At 40.0% G+C, this 20,272-nt stretch overlaps 1 protein-coding gene across 4 annotated transcripts in view; it reads right to left on the bottom strand.

The window, feature by feature from the left end:
• The window catches only part of ATP8A2 (ATPase phospholipid transporting 8A2), a 320,265-nt gene that overhangs the window by 219,103 nt on the left and 80,890 nt on the right, over positions 1-20,272 (bottom strand). For all 4 annotated transcript variants that reach the window (XM_077173858.1, XM_077173857.1, XM_077173856.1 and 1 more), the window contains 8 exons: positions 20,116-20,221; positions 18,700-18,782; positions 17,027-17,076; positions 14,861-14,930; positions 13,094-13,178; positions 11,776-11,915; positions 8,403-8,541; positions 2,119-2,183 (listed from right to left, as the gene is read on the bottom strand). In XM_077173858.1, the coding sequence (XP_077029973.1) occupies positions 2,119-2,183; positions 8,403-8,541; positions 11,776-11,915; positions 13,094-13,178; positions 14,861-14,930; positions 17,027-17,076; positions 18,700-18,782; positions 20,116-20,221 (738 nt within the window). The remainder of the gene's footprint in view (positions 1-2,118; positions 2,184-8,402; positions 8,542-11,775; positions 11,916-13,093; positions 13,179-14,860; positions 14,931-17,026; positions 17,077-18,699; positions 18,783-20,115; positions 20,222-20,272) is intronic.

The raw sequence follows: 20,272 nt of genomic DNA, 5'->3' as shown, positions 1-20,272 counted from the left end.
TTAGAGAAAACCCATAGACTTAATTTAGATGGAAAGCAAGATTAATACAAAGCATTTCTGATGTACCAGTTCAGAAGCTCCACAAGTTTGTACTCATGCTTTAGAAAAAATGTAGGTTATCTGAGCTAAAGTATCAGTCACCTTCAATATTCATGAGGTATCATATGATAACATTTTCTTCACTTGAAAGGCCAGCAACTACATAAGGGGTTTCTTTTCTCATCTGACATGCCATGGTTCTCCATTTCCGTTTTTTCTTCCATAGAACCACAGAAAAGTTAAGAGTTGAAATGGACCTTAAAGATAATGTCACTTCAACCCCCCTGCCATGGGCAGGGACACCTTCCACTTGACAAGGTTGCTTAAAGCCCCATCCAGCCCAGTCCTGAACACCTCCAGGGACAGGGAGTCCACAGCCTCTCTGGGCAACCTGTTCCAGTGTCTCACCACCCTCACAGCAAAGAATTCATTGCTAACATCTAATCTAAACCTGCCCTCTTGCACCTTAAGGCCACTCCCCCTTGTCCTATCACTACATGCCCTTGTAAACTCTCCCCCTCTAGCCTCCTGTAGGTCTCCTTTGGATACTCTGCAAGGTGCTATAAGGTCTCTCCAAATCCTTCTCTTCTCCAGGCTGAACAGCCCCAAATCTCTCAGCCTGTCTTCTTAACCGAGGTGCTTCAGACCTCTGGTCAACTTAGGGGCACTACTCTGGACTCATTCCAAGAGGTCCACATGTTTCTTGCATTGGGAGCACCAGAACTGAACACAGCACTCCAGGTCAGGTCTCATGAGAGCAGAGTAGAGGGGGAAAACCATCTCCCCTCAACCTGCTAGCTGTGATGCTTTGGATGCAGCCCAGGATGCCTTTGGCTTTCTTAGCTGTGGGTGCATATTGCTGGGTCAAATGGAGCTTTTTGTCCGAACAGCCGGAAGTCTTTTTTCTCAGGGCTGCTCTCACTCCATTCTTCTCCCAGCCTGGATTTGTGCTTGAGACTGCCCCAACCAAAGTTTAGCTTGAGACTGCCCCAACTGCCCCAACCAAAGTTTAGCACTTTGCATTTGGCCTTGTTGAACTTCATGAAGTTCACACAGGCCCATCTCTCAAGCCTGTCCAGATCCCTCTGGATGGCATCTCTTCCCTCCAGTGTGCTGACTGCACCACATACAGCTTGGTGTCCCAGGCAAACAAGCTGGGGGTGCAAGTTCATGCTCTGAAAGCTTCCACAAGTTTTTGTGTTTACTAACAAATTTCTGTCTATAGCTGGATTCTGGAACCAAAGTTTTCTACACACAAAGTTGTTGGAATCACATCAAGGCAACTGGAAAATAATACTTAGCTGGTGATAATTTTGGCACAGCAGTAATACCCTCTTCAACCAGATTTGCAGATATCCAGTAACTCCTCTGGTACTCCAAGGCTTTGCATTTCCCACCCAATCCCAACCTGCCAATTCTAAATGCAAATTTCAGATGCTGTGTGTTACAGCATCTGTATACTTTCATCTGTCCTACAAATATCTCTAATAGAAATGAGATATTGAAGTGATATCCAATACTGATATAGATACTGAAACACACAAAATGGAAAGATACCTCCTGGGAAGATTCATGTACAAATATATGATTTTTCTATTTAATTTTGGCATATAGATGCAAAGCATAGCAACCATTTGCAGAACATTTTTGATTTTACATCTCAAAAGCTACTGTACATAGACAAGCTCACAATGCAGGTGTGGTTGGAGCTGTTCCATGGAATAATGAAGACAGAAAAAAACCAAAAAATAAGTTTTCTTCAAACATTACTCCCATATTTATACCTCAAAACTTAAATATATTCCTGATGGCATGCTGTAGATTTTTCCAGTTTGCATCAGAACCAAACCCATTCACCTAAGAATTTGCTCATTCTGAGACTTCAGTTTGATTTGCACAGTTTATGACTGAAGACCTCTGGAGTACACTTTACACAATACACCTGTGTTTTGTCATGAGCTGTTTTCCTGCTACCCCTAAGGGTAAGCAAGAGAAACTTAATGTGAAAGCCTGACAACTTGCCATCTTGTTAGCAACACCTCCCTCTGTCAAGAATTACATCAGAATTTGCTTACTTACATCTAGTGAGTCTTCATTGACCAGGATGAGAGACATACTCTGTGAAATGAGTCTGCAAGAATACCCTGCAAAAGGGGAAAAAAACCACAATAAAACACAAAGACTTACTTTTTGGAAGGCTATTTAAGGTTCAAGTTCAGCCCTAAGATAAGCATTTATAAGGTCAAATGACAATTTATTTTTTGAGCAGGTACTCCTATCAGGCACTCTGCTGGAAACTTTGGTGTATAGGACACACTCCAACATGACAGATTTACTAGAAACATGGGCTGCATTCTATCTGCATTTTCAAATACATAACTCGAGATGTTTTAATTAAAGAAAACACTGTATCAACTGGATGCAGTAAATATAGCCTATAGCCCTACATCAATTTTTTTTTTTTTTAATGTCTACAAGAAGGCAGGTTTGCCTTCAGCACATTACAGGAACAGATCCGAATGCACGGTTGCATCTATGCCAGATGACTGGAAGTGCACACATGTTTTCAGTTGATGCTACTCAGTTTCCTTAGCCCACACAAAGCTTACTGAGCATTTTTTACTCCTGAGTGTTCAGTGTGGAAGGTTCTGAGCTCCTTCATCAAGAAGTATAGATCAATCATACTCACAGAGCCCCTACCAACTCCTACAGACACAAGGTAATGGACTACATTGTTCTTAGTGCGGGACTGGGACATCAAAGAACAAGAGCACACAGAAGACAATTCTGTACATTTCACAGCACACCAAAATTAAAACAAAAACTCTCAAGACAGAAGAAAATCTCTTATTTTTATAAAAGTTTAATCATTTACAAAATAAACAGATTAATTCCACTCATATTAACAGCAAGAGACAAATGCAAACTTGCATCAGACTGACCTCACTACATTATCCTAAAAGCTCGTGCAAGTTCACTTGGGATTGGCATAGTGATGTCAGCTTCATAAAATAGCAGAGAATTAATTTATTTGAAGCACACACCTTTTATTGCTCATCTAAGCTACATGGGAAAAGGAAATTCAATACAAATATTTTTTTATTTCTATTTTTTTACTAGAAATTAATTACAGCAGTTTAAAAAATTGCTATCAAATAAAATGGAGTCTTGGGAAGTCTCTTTGTTAAATGGAGACTGGAGGGTATTGCAGTATAACAAAAATGTCCAAGTAAAGAACCACTGCAAGGCTGACAGATTCAAAAGCTGAACACCACAGTCACCATAAAAAGATGAAGTGCCTCTTTCCATATCTTACAACACCAAGAGAACAGCTGAGGCATGAATCGTCTCTGGGATTCTTGGTTCCTTAGAAAGGCCATACTGGGTCATCAATTGCAATGCAAATCATTTCCTCAGGCTACAAAGTTTTTATAATTGGGCTAGTTTTGTAGGTATAATCCAGGGTTAACATGTCTGCATGTGTGACTTCTGTAAAGAAAGTAAATCCCTCTCCTTCCTTTGAGGAAGACATGCTTGTATCATATACAGGAACTCTTAGGCAGCAGGTCTGATTACCTGCAGAAGTTCAGTCTCTCCATTTTTTCAGCTGTGTGGACTATGAATATCAAGTAGAGTCTTACTAATACGTGTTAACAAGCCTAGGTTTAATTTCTGCTTCAGAGAACAAAACAGTACAACACTGAACTCACACCTGTTGGGAAAAGGTTGAAATATATTCTAATGATGTGCAGCCTACAACATGAAAGCTTTGCAGACAAACTCTGATTCTGCCTGTGATCAAATCTTAGATGGTAGTAGAAAACCTCCAACAGTTACAGGAAAAACACTGACTTTTTTCTCAAGTCAGTTTGCCATTTTAAAAAGTTAGTTTCAAGCTAAAAAATGCTTCCTTATTTTTACTGAGAAAAAGAGAATATTACAAATTTAAGTATTTCCCTCCATAACAAGGTTGTTCTTTCCCTAGGCTAAAACAGTCTTGTGCAAGAGGCTGTTACAAATTCAGCATAACTAATTCAAAAGGATTTTCTAGTAGCATTTGATTAGAACAGCAGCTGCAACAGTGACCTGTAATTTCTAAACCACTGCTCACTGCTTCACTTTACCTCTTCCAAAATGAGCAAGATGGCATTCTAGAAGTCAAGCTGGAAGAAAAAAAATACTGTGGAAAACAGTTGCTCTGCTGTGCATCTGGGAAATCAGGGACTTAGAACATGTTATCCTGCAACTGAAACTATTTTGCATCACCATCACATCAAACAGAAAGATCAAGATTGGAATAGGAGAATGTAAGTCAACCCTAACAAGAGTTTATAGGGGATCTATATATTATGTACAATTTCAGGACTAAGATGATATTAAAATCTAGCAAAGTAGCTGGCAACTATAGGAGTCCAAGTAGTAACTTTAAAGTATTACTAGAAATGTCTAAAGTTTTATAATGGCTTTGTAATAGTTATTACTGGCAATAATAACATGGCAAGCAAAAATGGTCTTGAAGATAAGTATTTTTGTCAATGCTTCTGAGTAAAAGAAGATCAACTGCTGGTTCAAAGCCAGGTATAAAATGTCAACCCACATCTGAAAGTTGATATCTAGCTCTTTAATTTAAAAGTCTGACTAAAAGTCCATGAAGCAGATGAATCAGGTGCTTCTGGGACTTATTTTCCTTTAAGTGTCCTGGGAGAAAGATTATTTGAACTAGAGTTCAAGATCATAGCCCACAGGCACATTCATACTGCAGGCATACAGAATCCAGCATCTGATGGAAGAACGATTATCCTCTGTGTTTAGAGAGGGCACAAATGCCCTGTTCAAACTTTGCATAGTGATACAGGCAAGTGTGCTGGCATGGCTTGTCTCCTGAACTGAAACAAAGCACAGCTCACCAAGAAGTGTTCTTATCTGAGCTGGAATGACAGGGGTCTCATGGATGTACTGTTAGATGGGTAGGGAACCAGCTGGATGCCTGCATCCAGAGAGTTACAGTCAATGTTCCACACACACATGAAAACCAGTAATGAGCAGTGGCCCTCAGACCAGTCCTGAGACTGGTCCTTTGCTATCTACACCAGGGACAGATGGGGATCAAGTACACCCTCAGCAAGCCTTGAGAGAACATGAAGCTGAATAGTGCACCTAAATAACACTGGAGAGAAGTGATGCCAGCCAGAGGGACTTCTATCTGCTTGAGGAGCAGGCCTGTGAGAATCTAATCAAGTTCCGCAGGGCCAAATGCAAGGTCCTCCACCTGTACTGCAACAATCAAAAATATCCATCAGGACAGACTGAAAGCAACCCTACTGAGAAGCACGTAAGTGATGAAAGGTTGAATGACTCCACCTGGAATATCGTATCCAACCCTGGGGCCCCCAGCACAAGATAGATGTGAACCTGTTAGAGTGAGTACAAAAGAGGGCCACAAAAGCCATCAGAGGGCTGAACATATCTCATCTGAAAACAGCCTGAGTGTTGGGACTGTTTAACTGGGAGAAAAGAAGGTTCTGGAGACATATTTCAATATACAAGGGGGAATTACAATAAAGAATGAGAAAGACTTTTTACCAAGGCCTGTAGTGGCAGGTCAAGAGCAGTCATTTCAAACTGGAAGAAGGTAGGTTTAGACTGGACATAAGGAAGACATTTATTATGATGGGGGGGTAACAAGACTGGAACAGGCTGCCCAGAGAAGTTACGGATGCTCCGTCCCTGGAATTGTTCAAGGCCAGGCTGGATGGAGCTTTAAGCAACCTGATTTATGAACGATGTCCCTGTCAGGAAGGGAGCAGGAGGACTGTATCTTCAAAAGATCATTTTCAACCTCAAACCCAAACAACTGTAAGGCAGTGCTTGCAGGCAGCTATCAATGCCCTAGGTAAGAGCATTCAGCTCAACTATAGGGACTGATTCATGCTTCAGAGGGACACACTTGAGTTAACACTATACTCCCATTCCCAGAAAACAAATCTCTTCCTAGGGAAGTTACTGGCTGGAAATACAGCAGTTCTGGTGTTCTGCCGAGCACAAGGATGATGGCAAATAGAAATCTATTATGGGTGGTTTTGTCTCACTGAAAGGCAAAGATGATCCAGAGTCTGTAGACTAATGAAAAGGATGAAGCTGCAAGAACACAGTTAAGCCTTCTAAAGTTGTTTGCAGGTCATGCTTAAAGATGCTTCTGTACCTGGAAGTCCCATTTTCAAGAGCTAGAATTCAAATGACTGATCAGTATTAAAGCTTATCATGAACACTCTCCTCACTTGCAGAACTACTGACTAGCACCTGTCTGAGTGAAAGGCATACAGCCACCCCACAGAAGGTCAACCATTACTCTCCAGAGAAGTTCAAAAATGCAATCCAGAAACAAAGACTTATGCAAATTCTGAAAACCAAAGAATCAAGAGGAAGATGGAAGAACAAAGTACTCCAGCTCCTTGACAGAGCTGCCAAGAGCTGAAATATCCCTCAATACACATGCACCTCCATATAGCAAGCAAGAGTCAATAAGCATAACCTCCAAACACAATGAGAAAGTAAAAACACTTTTTACTCCCCAGATAGCACAACCATACCTGAAACATCTAGTGCACACATGGATTGGGTTTTAAGTTGAAGGTTTATTACAGTTTTATTGGATTACACACAAAAATGGGAAGAGTGCCACATGTTTATACTTTCAAGCCAACTTAAACATGAAGCTAATTAAGTTACAGTTTTACTACCAAACTGTACCTTAAACTAAGGGATAATTTAGAAGTTTTAAGCGAGATTATTCTTCTCAAGTTGCTATAATAAAAGAAACAAACCAACAGTTTTAGAGAAAGCTGGAAGTTAGTCTCCTTCACAGTCTTCAGAATAAGCTTATTTACTGGTGTTCAAGTAGCTGCTGTTGGTTAATATATCAACTTAATTCAGGTACTTACATCAAAATGTGTAGCTACATTTTTTTAACTAGTCAAAATATGGTGTTTCCCTTCTGAAGTTATCTACTACTGGTCAAGTAAGGAAAATCTGCAGATTGTGATTCAAACCAGATAACTACCCTTTAAACAAGTTGTCTACCTAGGCCATCCACTGTATTTCTACTACAGCTGTATCAGTTCAGCAAGTTATTCCACCTCTTGGTACCACCTTCAACATATGAAGATATATGAAATTTAATTTGAAGCACACAAAAATTCTGGTCAGTCAAGTAGATTGCATAATGAAATTTCACTGAGTCAACCAAAATAGAAGTTTAAAAAAACACAAGACAAACCAGACCAAAAAAGTGGAAATGCCCAAAACTTTCCTGAAAATAATTTAAGTTCATTTACAGAGCATCATTGATAGAGAATGCTGAATGAGTTTGAGAAAGCAAACTCAAATTAAAGTTGAGTTAAAGTTCCCTTTAACCTACATCTGTACATCTAAACAGACTAATCTGCAAATGTAAATGCAGTTGTGATACCCTAACAGCATATGTTGCCTTCTGCTAAAGGAGCTATTTATTCAGTCTTTGAGTTCATATTGACTTTAGGACTCCCTAATTACATGAATAATGCGACCAATTTTATGTTTAGAACTGCACACAGAAGGTCTGGGTGTATTTCCGGCTCTTCCTGGGAGAACTAAAATGCTCTTTCATTGAACTTTCTTAGGTGAGAAGTCAGATTACAGGACTGCAACTCCATCTCTTCCCCTCTCTGGGCAGATTTACAAGTGATAGGGAGAAAAAGAACACGAGAGCATCGTGGCATTCTATTGCCAAAGATGAGACATTTGGGAGGGGTGGTATGACAAGGGGTATGCCTACATCAGGATATGTCCCTTGACCAAGTCCTTACTATATACTAATAGATGTGCTCTAAGGGGACAGCAGGGTCAGTTATTTAAGCTTGAATAATCCACCTACACTCACAGACATGGTTTGGAAGATGCTGTAAACTATACATGCTTTGCATTATCATATTTCCCATTGTATCCCAAACTTGATTCGAAGGCAGTCAGTAAGAAAAGAAAAGAAAAAAAACCATCTCTAAAACCATTTCTGAAACATTAGTCTGGTAGAGTTCTCCTGTTACCACCATAAAGCAGAGTTACATACACTCATTCAATTAGAACTGCATTTAACCAAGGGCAGATGGGTCCCTTCTGCCTCAAAACAATATTAAAAAAAAATATATATAAGCCTGACACAAATAGCAAAGACCTCACTACAAAATCTCTTCTCCAACACTGTGCCCTGATGCCAAGGAACCATTCTATAACAGCAAGCCCAATTCTATTTAAAAACATACTCAGCACATCTTGCATATGACCTGCTACATACCAGACAAATTCAGAGTAACCAGAATGATGGATACCTATATTGAGAGCCGTTTCCTGTTTGTCACCTGTCAGAATCCATATCTTAATTTCTGCTTTTATTAGTGTGGCTATTGTTTCTGGAACACCTGCTTGCAGGCGGTCTTCAATGGCCGTAGCTCCAAGAAGCAGCAAATCCTGGAGAAAAAAAAGGAAAACAAACCCTCAAATTCTTTTAAGATAAATCTCTGTTTGGCATATACTCAAAAAATGAATTAAGACAGCATGTTGCATCTCACTGCTAATATTGCACTTTGACAAGCAATATACACCACAGTAGTGGTGTAGTGTGGCTATTCTACTTCCTCTGCATACAATTTACATTTCAAGAGGTACAGAATGGAACAGAGTGTTTTTAATCAGAAAGATGGCAACATTTCAAGAATAATTGATTGAAGTTATAAAAACCAAAGTTAGCCTATAGATGACCATGTATACTAGACCATTCACTAATCACCATAGCAACATGATGAGTAGTCCGTTTATATATTTAAGCTCACAAAACAAAAATTTGGCATTACATCATTTAAACTAATTTCTGCCTATAAAATGTACATACAGACTGGATACAATCACTCAAAAATTATTGCAACTATTTATGGATCTAATCATTACATTTGTGTAATACAAGTGGTATGAACATTAATCAATCCAAGTATCTTTAATCAACATACAGATGTCTGCCAGAAATACATATCTCATACAGTGCATTTAATACTACAGAGTTATCTGTATTCTTAGGCAATTCTAAAACAATTGCTTGAGGAGAGTTGGCTACATTACAGTAAAAGAAAAAAAAGGACAGGCAAAAAATACCTAAGAAATAAACCTTGTCAAAAGGTACAGCCTACTCAGATTTTACCTCTAAAAGCATTTTAATGATTCTTTACATATGCAAAGATGCTCAACTTAAAACAAATTGATAATAACTTTAGGCATACCATATAATTTTAGAGATTGCACAGAAAAAGGTAGCATTTTCTATTCTTTGTAGGGACTAAAATCATTCAACAGAAATGAAGACAAAGGAACAGGAGTACAAGTTGCTGTTGTTCAGCCTGGGAATGATGGGGCTTCAGTGTGATCTTCCCATAAAGACCTTTCTATATAAAAAGTGGACTTATAAGAAAAATTAATAAAGACTGTTTACCAAGGCCAGCAGTGGCAGGACAAGGGGTGATGGTTTTAAACCGACAGAGGGTGTATTTAGTCCAGGCATAAAGGAGTGACTTGCTTATGATGGGAGTGGTGAGACACCGGAACAGGTTTGCCCACAGAAGTGGTGGACCCATCCCTGGAAGTGTTCCAGGCCAGGCTGGATTGAGATTTGAGTATCATGATCTAGTGAAAGGCATCCCCATCCTTGGTTGGGAGGCAGGGGTACAAGGATGTGATCTTGAAAGGCCCCTTCCAACCCAAACCTTTCCATGGTTCCATGGAGAGGGCATTAAAAGCAGCTCCCACTTGAATGAATCGAAGTGGAATTCCATACAGTGTGTAAGCTGACATTAGTTACAGGCCTTCACAGAGTTTCATTTTTGCTATGAGAGAGTCAGTTGGCAAAGGTGGCAGAAGTGACTCATGCAAGTCACTAAGCCTCTCAATGACTCATCAGCTCTCTCAATGCTAGCAACATTTGAAGGTTACAAACATAATCCAAGTGCACAATTGCAGATGGTCTTTTTTCCCCAAAATCACTTGTTAAGAAGTTACACATGACAGCACAGGGATCAGCATGGCTGAGCTACCTGAGCAGGGGAGCTACCACTGCACCTGCTGAAGCCCTCTGAGCCAGCATATGGCTGCAGAAGGAAGTCAGTTCAACTTTGTCTCCACAGGTGCACCTCTACTGTGATCCAGCAATCTCAGCACTCAGACTGAAAAAGTAGTTCTCTTGGTCTCAGTTTGAGCCCTTAGATGAAAAAAAAAAAAACAGTCTGCAGAAATACATGATATTTTGTGTTACAGTCAAATGCCAGTTTATCTGTAAGGCCTGCTTCTTGGCATGACCAGCAAACATTAACAGTAAGGCATACAGTGGATAGCTCCTAACTCCCAATTCTACAAGCCACTCCTGGATTCCTCCTTTTTTCTTAAACAAGATCCTAAATTGTAAAAAAAAGCAGAAAGTACGTGACCAAAAATGACCTAAAGTTTGAAAACACATTTTGAAGTACAGCAAAAGCCACGTTCATTTTTCACCTCGGTGAAAACAGATGAGTGTGAGAGCACAGTGAAAGAAGCAGAAAGCTGAAAGGAGCTACCCAAACCCACAGAACCAAGGATGAGATAACCACACTGTTACTGATACACAATAAACACAAAGGACCACTTCAGGCATTACTTGGGAAACAAAGACCCAATCTTTAGCTCTTACTGAAAGAGTTCCTGGAGCTTTTCTCTTACCCCCTGAAAGTTAGCTGCTACCCTAGTCCCAACCTCTTTGTGGATGCCCCATCCCTGGAAGTATTCAAGGCAAGGTTGAATGGAGCTCTAGAAACCTGGCCTAGTGAAAGGTGTCCTGGCCACAGCAGGGGGATTGGAAGTCAATGATTTTAATGGTTCCTTTCAAACCAGGCCATTCTATAATTCTACAATTTACCCAAACTAACTTAAATAAAAAACAGTGCTCCAGAACCTAAGCAGTATTTTAATATTAATTTTAAAAGATATTGAAGTTCAAAATATGTTTTAAAGAAACCACTATATAAAATCAAATACCTGGGGCAAGAGGGAAGAGCATGAACCTGTGCAGGTGAGGAATGCAACTACCAGCACTTATGAAAGCAGCAAGACCAACAAGGCTCAGAGAAACACTGGCCCCTAGCGTTGGCATTTTAACATTTCGTTCACTGTAGGATTAGCATTTCAAATGGGTTCTCCAATACCTACTTTCCCCTTCTAAAATTAAGAGTTCTGCAATATGCATGGAATGCAGGTTTTCATCCTTTTTTTAGCTCACACGCCTATAAGGTTTTGGTGAGCCCTACACTGTGCCTGCAACAGCCTTCAAAAACCTTGAATTTGACTGCTGTATGAAAAGGAACACATCTCTTCCTACCCTAGTACATGGGAACTTGGTGCAACACAACAGTCTACATATATTATCTTCATCAAGTTAAAACAACCTTACACAAAACAGAAGATTTAAAAAGTGTGAGAAAAGCAGTTTTAAGTAGAAATTTTTTTATCTGTAAATTTATCTCAGATTTACAATTTAAAACCATGGACTGAACATGTTATCATCTACTTACCTTTCCAGTTTCTGATCTATGAAATTAAGAGTTTATTTCATTGTGTAAAGCCCAAATTCCACTGGAAAATACACATGTAAGGTAATCTGCAGCTGATCATCAAGAAAGTATGTTTTACCTTTTCAATGATCTCATAGCACTCCTCCAGCTTCTGAGTTCTGTCTTTCAGAACCGTACTGGATTCATTGTAGACATTCAACCACTCTCTGTAAGACTTCTCTGACAAATCAGCATAAGCAATGCACAATGTCCTCAGACCTGCCAAACAGAAGACAGCCATTACCCACAGTAAAATTACATTGAATATCATCAAATCATTCACATGTAATGAATGCTAAATTCTAACCCTCATGCTGGAACAACAAAAGCTTCTAACACACATTGTTCAAAAATCTCCCTCTACATTTTTTTAAGCACTTAGATTTCCACAAATGTAAACCACAAATCTGGTTCATTCTGGCTACTAATGTTGGTGCAGATCAAGAGAGCATTGAACAAAAACTTTTTGCTAAGTATGAAAGCAACCTTGCCTTTCATGTACTTTTAAAAACATCATATTAAAGAACAGGCTACATGCTGTGATTGGTGATATTACTTAGTCAAACATCCTCCACAGCTTGTGCTTCCTTTTAGCAAGACTGTGTTCTCCTTCAGTGTACCAATGTAACTCACACAAATAATGGGAGTTACACATGCACAATAGAGCGAAGAGGGTCCATGAAGTATGAAAACCAATTTATTAGACCGCTGGCAAAAATTAATATAGAGACGTAACGATTCCTTTTTCTGTCACAAATCAATCAAAAAGGAGTGTGTGCCATAAAATACAAAAGTTCCAGTACTGGGAATTTTTGGGAGTCTGCAAAAACATAGTGTTTTAAAAAGCTGACTGGTATTTTCAGATTTTGGAAGAAAAACACTGGTTCATGGTTTTACTATAACTCAGGTATCTTAGGCTATCACAGAAGAGGGAACAAAGCCAGCTTCCCAGTGAACAGAGGTGTTACATCAGTCAAAGGCCTTACAGAACATTTCAGATCATCTTTGATGTCTCAGTCTACCAGGCTTCCCAGCACACTGCTTCACTCTGCTTCATAAAAAGATGCTGGTATCCAACTTCTACCCTGGTAAAAACACCTCCAACTCCAATGTAATTGAGTTATTCTGGGCAATACAGCTCATGCCCTTTCCCTTCATCATGGACACACAGAACACTGTCTTTTCCTTCCAAATTCCACTTCCCTACTGAAATCACACAGAAGTTGGACAAAAACCTCTTTACAGCTGAAGTCAACCTACAGTTGTTAATTTGCTGATAACACACCCCATCTTTATCTTCACAATCATCTTAGTTGACACCACAGAGCTTAGACAATGCAGAAGATGCTGCAAATAATTTAATTAACTGAATTCTCATGGCATGCTGTTACTCTTACCTTCCGTTGCGAAGTATTCAAGATGGCACAGTGTTTGTTCCATATACTGGGAATCTTTTGAAAGCCTCTCAAAAATTACATTATCCTAGTAAAACCAAATTCATGACAACAGAGTAAGTCTACATATGAAGTTGCCATTTGTGTATTTACAAGCTCAAGAGAAGCAACCTGAATGGACTTGCTAATATCAAAAACAAAACTCTATTTACAATATATTTGGGGTTTAGAGACTGATTTGAGTCATCTGGATTGTGCCCAATGGCAGAGATACTGCATCCACTACAAATAGTGGGGAGAGAAGCACACTCTGCCCTCCTCCCCTCTTTCCATAACGAGGTCCCCATTACTGGGCAGTACAGAACGCTGCTCTATAAATTACCAAGCCAATATATTGACTTTCAGACAACACAAATATCTGATCTTATTCAATGTATATAAAACAGTCCTGTGCAGTAGACTTTGCTGCAATCCTTTCCAGAAAAGATTCCTTTTCATGTTTGAAAAAATAGGCAGAAACACTAATCATGTTCTACCACAACATCCTCTCAGAAACAACCTTCTTCCTGCAGCAGCTTTCTTTATCAGTAAATTAAAGGACAATTGAAAAGGCCCCATTAACAGCTGAAATCAAAATATAGCATCACCTACATATCTAGAGTCTCTGGATTTTATTTGTAACTACCAGAACAAGTTTACAAACACATGGAATACAGAAACCCTACTCAGACATCTGCTCTTAAGCTAAGTAAGCAGACCTACATCTAGAGCTGATTAGAGACAGGCATACAAACCTAATTGTTATGGAAGCAAGAGGCAGAGGATGACTACCAGAATGTGGTAGAGTTAATGCAGAATAATCAGTTAACTCACAGTTACACGAGTGGCAGATGCAGCACATTAGTACATCTAGGTCTGCTCATATGGAAAATAGCAAGAATTTGTACCACAAACTCTCCTGTTCTCCATCCCTTTCAGTGCCATGCTCCAAAGAACAGTGTGAACTCAGGCATAGCATGAACAAGCAAGTTTGAAGTCTGTGTGGTCCCATCAGGCATAGGACTGTGAACTACCACACAATGGCAGCAGGCTTCATTCACTTCCACCACACCAGAGTGAAGACAGCACATCTTTATCAAATCAGGGGAGGTAAATGGAAGCAACAGAGCAGCGAACACTAACCTATATGTCATGACAAATTCAAGCAAACAGGATCCTCACAGAGGTCAGAAAGAGTTTTTTCCCTGTTGCAAAAAGCCAGCTCCATAGTTTTCCACTGAAATTAGACCCACTCTCTTGCTGTGGACAATGCTAGTTTTGGAGCCTTTGTACTGTGCTAAGTTATTGCTCTTGTCAGTGAAGACAGAAGCACAACATGGTGCAAGTCATGATGACAAATAACAGCAGGTGCAGAGATGCAAGAAAGCCAGATCAAGAGCCAACCACTTGAGAACAAATTTTAGAGTTATAAATTCAGACAACAGCATTTACTCCAGCTCCTGAACTTCTGCTACACAGCTGGGTGAAGCCCTGGCTTTGCGGTAAGGGGACTGCTCCCATGAGTTTCAGGATTTCAACTGGGCAGTATAAAGCCTAGCAGTCTTCCAGCCTGCAAAAGGAGTCAGAGGAGGAATGACAGCTCTCTTAAATCACTTGGCCCTAAACATAAAGCCAACAGGTATTATGTATGAGACATGAAATGTCAGCATCAGCCACAGCTGTTGAAACAATAACTGGCAGTGTTCTCCATTAGGCAGCATAATTACTTACAGCCCCTTTGCAGTAGAGACGTAGCTGTCCTGCCGGAGTTCGAACAATCACTGACATTCTCTTCCTGTTGCTATTGAAATAAAAATATTTGCTTTCATTAGTTAAAGTGGTAAAGACTAATTCCTGTTCTAGCCAGCGGATTTTCTCAGATGTGCTTCGTGCATCTGAGATTAAATGGGATATAGCAGCAGTAACTTAAGATCCCACAACCCTTGACCACAAGGAGATATATTAAATTGCCTACTTCCAGCTTCAGCCCTATGCCTCCCATTGGCAAGCACTCCAGATTTAGACCCATATGCAAGCAAGAATTTGAAAAAGAGCAAGATAGTATAAAATCATATTGAAAGAAGGGGATGCACATTTATTCTCATTATTCTGTGGCAGTTTTTCCTTATTCCTCAAGCAAAATTGCTTTGGGGACTCTAGAAATGGAATCATTAAGGCTGATTACATCTTTAGTACAGGCATAACAGACATTGAAACAACCATCCACTAACAAGAGCAGTTATTTAACTTACTAACTTAAAAGAAAGTAAAAACATAATAGAAAATAATCATGGTATAGATCAGTTCTTGGCCTCTATCAATTCTTTATATTGGTCTAATCAGACTCACACAGTTGGAACTAAGTAGAAGGAAGTCAGGCCCCCTGCACAAGGACAGGACAGTCAAATTTGTCATATATCTTAAAAAAATGCAGACAGTAGCATAGTGTACACCAACATTTGACGAAGGAAGGCAGGCAAGGATAATTTTTTTTTAAGAAATTTTGATGTTTTACTTATGAATCTCTCCTTCAAAAGAGCCACCAGAAAAGAAACACAACTTCCAAGGGGCAAATGCAAACTAATCCACTCTCAGTAAGGGAGCCCTAAGAACGTGTGATTTCATGCAAATCTTTTCCTCAGCAAAAGGACCAACCTGGAAGCATCCTCCTTACTCATTATGTTTTTGCCAATGTGTACAAGTAGAGTGTAGAGCAATCTTCCTTCTCCTCTTGAGGTTGCTTTGAGAAATGTAGTCACTTTTCAGAGCTTAAGAACCATATGTACTAAAGTAAGCTCTTGGCACATATCATCAGACAAAACAAATCCTTTCTGAGGCTTTCTGAAGAGGGGTTTGAAGGGCAGCAGTTACCTCTGCTCAGAATTTCTGCAGCATCCTAATGACACTGGGAAGCTTCTGTGTGCTTTTCAAAAACTAATCACAGAGCACTCCCTCAGTGGTTAGGAGGGAAGGTGCTACACTGAGGAGAACTAAGACAGCTTTTTTTCTGCTGCATGCAAGCTGCAACTACTCCTGCCTACAGACACCAAGGTGCTGGTCAACTTGTCCCAAACCCTCCAAGAGTGTTCCAGTGCCTTTTCAGATACTTCCCACAAGTAGCTTAAATAGCCACATTCTGACTGGAAAGAGGGAAGTACTCAGGAATAATCTTCAAAGCAAGTCAGGACACAAGAAAAGCCCCCTACCCAAATCATCCCTACCTTTAGTTTTACACAGTCCTTGAGCACAACCAGCCAACTCAAAGACAGCAGAGAACAAGAGTTCAAGGTTTTAATCCCCAGCAAGAGAAAAAAACAACAGCAACAGAAAAAAAAGTATACTGACTAGCACCATCCAAACTGACATAACTTTATCAACTGACAAAGAGAAAGCACCTTGTTATTTCCAGTCACTTCAGGGATTCAACAAAGCTTCTTGCTACCCAAGCAATGCCCATCCTAATGAGCCAGACAAATTAGGAGTGCTTGCAATGTTTATATTTTCACAGCTGGCATGGTTCTTAAGAAGAGGCACTTGCAGGTGCAGTTTCCATCTACTCAAAAAGTAATTTGCAGAAGCACTATAAAAGTGCAATCTCAAAGTATGTTCTTGAAGTAGACAAGGGACAAATCAGGATTTCTATGAGTCATAGCAAGATGCTTCCAGGCCAGCAACTTCTTAATAAATGAACAGAGCTGCAGTGGCAGGAAAAAGTTTAACAGCCACCAGTTCATAACTCATTCATAGTACATCAGAAATAAGATGAAGGGGAGGACAAAAACTTAAGGAAGTCCTGCTTTTCTACTGTATCAGCTGTAACATTTTATTCTAAACAACATTTTTTATAAGAAGAGTTTTCTTATTAACCTGAATTTGACATATTAGAGGAAAACTTACCTGGAAAACTCCAGCACATTAAGAATTTCAAAGGTTTTCTCTTTCCCCAGCTACAAAAAAAAACAAAAGAAAGAGTGTACTATTCTAAACACAATTTACATTATATTCTTACACGTGCAATCACCCGAGCTGAGCTCAGGTTCCTTTGTCACACGCCCCAGTGCAAATAAATGTGACAATGGCTCCCTCCGCTGGTTAAAGGATGCAGAGCCCTATTTAATGTACTTAACTGAACATCCTGTATTGTGGCATCCTTCATTCACTACTGCTACACCATTACAAGGAATTAATGGCCTTGCTGATTAGGCATGCTCTGAAAGTTAAGCTGCATATTTATCTCAACAGCTATCCATTAAGAAACGTATTACAGGCTGTAGGCATTTTTCCAAGTTAAAATAAGTATGCCCTCCAGGTTTAGTATCACAATAACTTTTGACTGACCTCCATTAGTATTTCTTTTATTTTAATTCACAAAAATATGAATTAGATTTTTCACGGCCAAAAAAAAGATTAGCTGAGGATAAATTCCTGTTATCACCAGCCACTCTCTGCTGGGGCTGAGCAGGAACAACCTGAAGCAGGAAAAAGATTTTAAAACATGGATCATTGCTGTTGTAAAATGCACAGAGGGAGCAGTAGGAGTTACAGTCACAGAACTCTGGTGGCATTTGTAGCATGCAGTTAAATAAAGTGCAGCAGTAAAATCTAATTGCAGTGTAGACTTGTCCAAGGCAAATATCAATTCAGCAACATCCCCAAGATGAAAAAGCAACTCCAAACCACTTTCTAATGCTGCCACTAATGTAGGCAATCAGGAGAGACGGGAATCTCTGGGAATGACAGCTTTTATTGCTGGCTATAGATTAACAATGCCCCCAGCTTGGCATTATGAGTATACAACTATGAGTATATAACTGGCTGCTCCTGCAGAGGAGAGAAGCATTTAGGTGGCTCTAGATGACACTATTCATCCTAAGCTCTTCCCCTTCAACTAAGAAGCAGTTTGAGAATTTGTAAGAAGTTTTTCACAAAGTCCTAGAAGATATGTTTCAAGTGCTTAGCTTGGCAGTGTACCAAGAAATTTGAAAGGGAACATACCTGAAGGGAAGGACAAAAAAGATTCATTATTCTTAATAAGCACCCTACTAGCTGCATCTGTGTAAATCTGGAGCCACTTCAGCTTAGACTGAAACTTGAGTATGCATGTGGCCCCATGAGTCTGAGGCTGCCTGTGCCAACTGCAATCCAGTCACTATGTCACTATGCACCCCTGTGTACACAGCTACATCTTCTATTGCAGATTTTACTCAAGAAAAAAATGAAACATTTAGAAGAACAGCATTAAACATAACAGTCAGAAAACCTCCCAGACACATTAATTTCCCTCTAATGTGAGTGTTCCCATCTGTGCTTCCTGGACAAAGGAAATATTTTTCAGGCACAGCTGCTGTCATTTCCCATGTAAGGTTGCAACTTCCTATCACCCATGCCACATAGAGGGGCAAAGGACTCTGCATCTTTAAATAGATTAAGGCAACTTTTCTCAGTGTGCATAAACCCTTTGCATGTAGGATCCTAAAGGCCCTGGAAAAGGGCCTTCACAGGGACCAGAGAGGACACCTGTATGCTCTGCAAGAGCTTGGCAGCCAGTGCCGTGCACACCCACCACTTACCGCATCGATGATAACGGAGTGGGGAGTCCGTCCTGTGAAGACATAACCAAGTTTTTTTGCTCCTTTTACTAATGCTCCTTCATCTGCCAAAATAAAACACAAAAAGCTTGAACTTAACCTGGTATATTAGAGGCCTCCAAAACCCATACTTCAATATGGAAGATTGCCAAAACAGAATCCCTTTTCCTATGTACTCCCATTCATAGGGATGTTCAGAGTAGCTCTGCACAGCCCTCCACAAAAAAAAACTCAACACTTTAGTCATACAAAGGCCATGCAATATCAACTACATAAACCTAGTACTTAATCTGTGTAAGACATCCTGTAACTATTGAAGCATTGAGCTCTATTCTTGTGGAGGTGTCATACTTGTCCACATGAAAAAGGTGAAATTCCTGTTCTGAAAGCAAGATCAAAGCTCTGTTATTTTAAATTCCTACAGTATGTGTTTGATCCATTTTCTGCTGGGAAGGCACTAAGTTCAGGTACTATAGAAATACAGCACTGTTTTCCAGAGACTCAACGGGGCAGTGTTATTAAGAGCTCAAATAAGAGAGCTGCAATCAGAGCCAACACCTGTGCCTCCTGTAGATAATTACAGAGCCTCCTTAAGGAGCAAGCATCATTAAGCACAACCATTATATAGGTGGATTTACTGCCTAATTCAAGCAACCCTCATGTCTCAACAGCTCCCTTACTCTTCTCATAGCTCATCATGTTGACCAGAACTTCCTTATATGAGCTCTTTATCCTACTTTTCAGACACTCTATTAAGACATAAATAAGAAATGAGGCTGCTTCATCACTCAGTACACCACTACAACAATTCTAGAAATATCTTCACTGACAGAGATAAATTCAAGGGAGAGCAACGTTCCCCAATCTGGCCCCACCTAGCTCTGTCTATGCTAACTGAAAGGGATAAAAATGTGGGTGAAGGACAGGCCTGAATAATGCCAAGACTCTGAAAGTTTTGGTTGTATTGTGTCATGTATCAGCACTTGATAGCTTCCTATCTTACTCTAAGCAGATACTAGATCAAGAAAGACAGTCTGTAGTCAGGCCAATAAAGTAACTGCTCATGCAGAAACAAATCATTTCTTCCTACACACCCACATCTTTTACTTTCACCCCTGCAGAAAGAGTACACAGTCTCATAAGCACAGAAAGGATTCTAAGCCCAGCCTATCTCTAAAGAAACATCACAGACTAAGTGGCTCTGTAGGAAGCATTCAAAACCAGTGTGTGCTGATTACAGAAGATGCCAGATCTACTGCTAGCATCATGGGGGAACATTTTGCTTTCAAAATCAATGACCTTTGAAATGACCTAGAGGTTTATGGACCTTCCTTCTACCTACCTCCACTCCTTCAACTCATTGCCCCCTCCCTCCCAAAAAAGAAAGCAACAACCAACCTGGAGAGGAGGCCTGGTAGATTATTGTATTTCCTTGTCTCTCAGGAACAACAGTATGACACACGGCCAGCAGTGTGAGGAACTCCTGTATGTGCACAGCTGTGGGCTAGACAGGACACCAGGAGAGTGAGGTTTAGCACTGCACACAGACTGAGGA

The sequence above is a fragment of the Agelaius phoeniceus genome, chromosome 2, assembly GCF_051311805.1.
Source record: "Agelaius phoeniceus isolate bAgePho1 chromosome 2, bAgePho1.hap1, whole genome shotgun sequence".
In the NCBI taxonomy this organism is placed as follows: domain Eukaryota; kingdom Metazoa; phylum Chordata; class Aves; order Passeriformes; family Icteridae; genus Agelaius; species Agelaius phoeniceus.
This window is presented reverse-complemented; position numbering and strand designations above follow the sequence as displayed.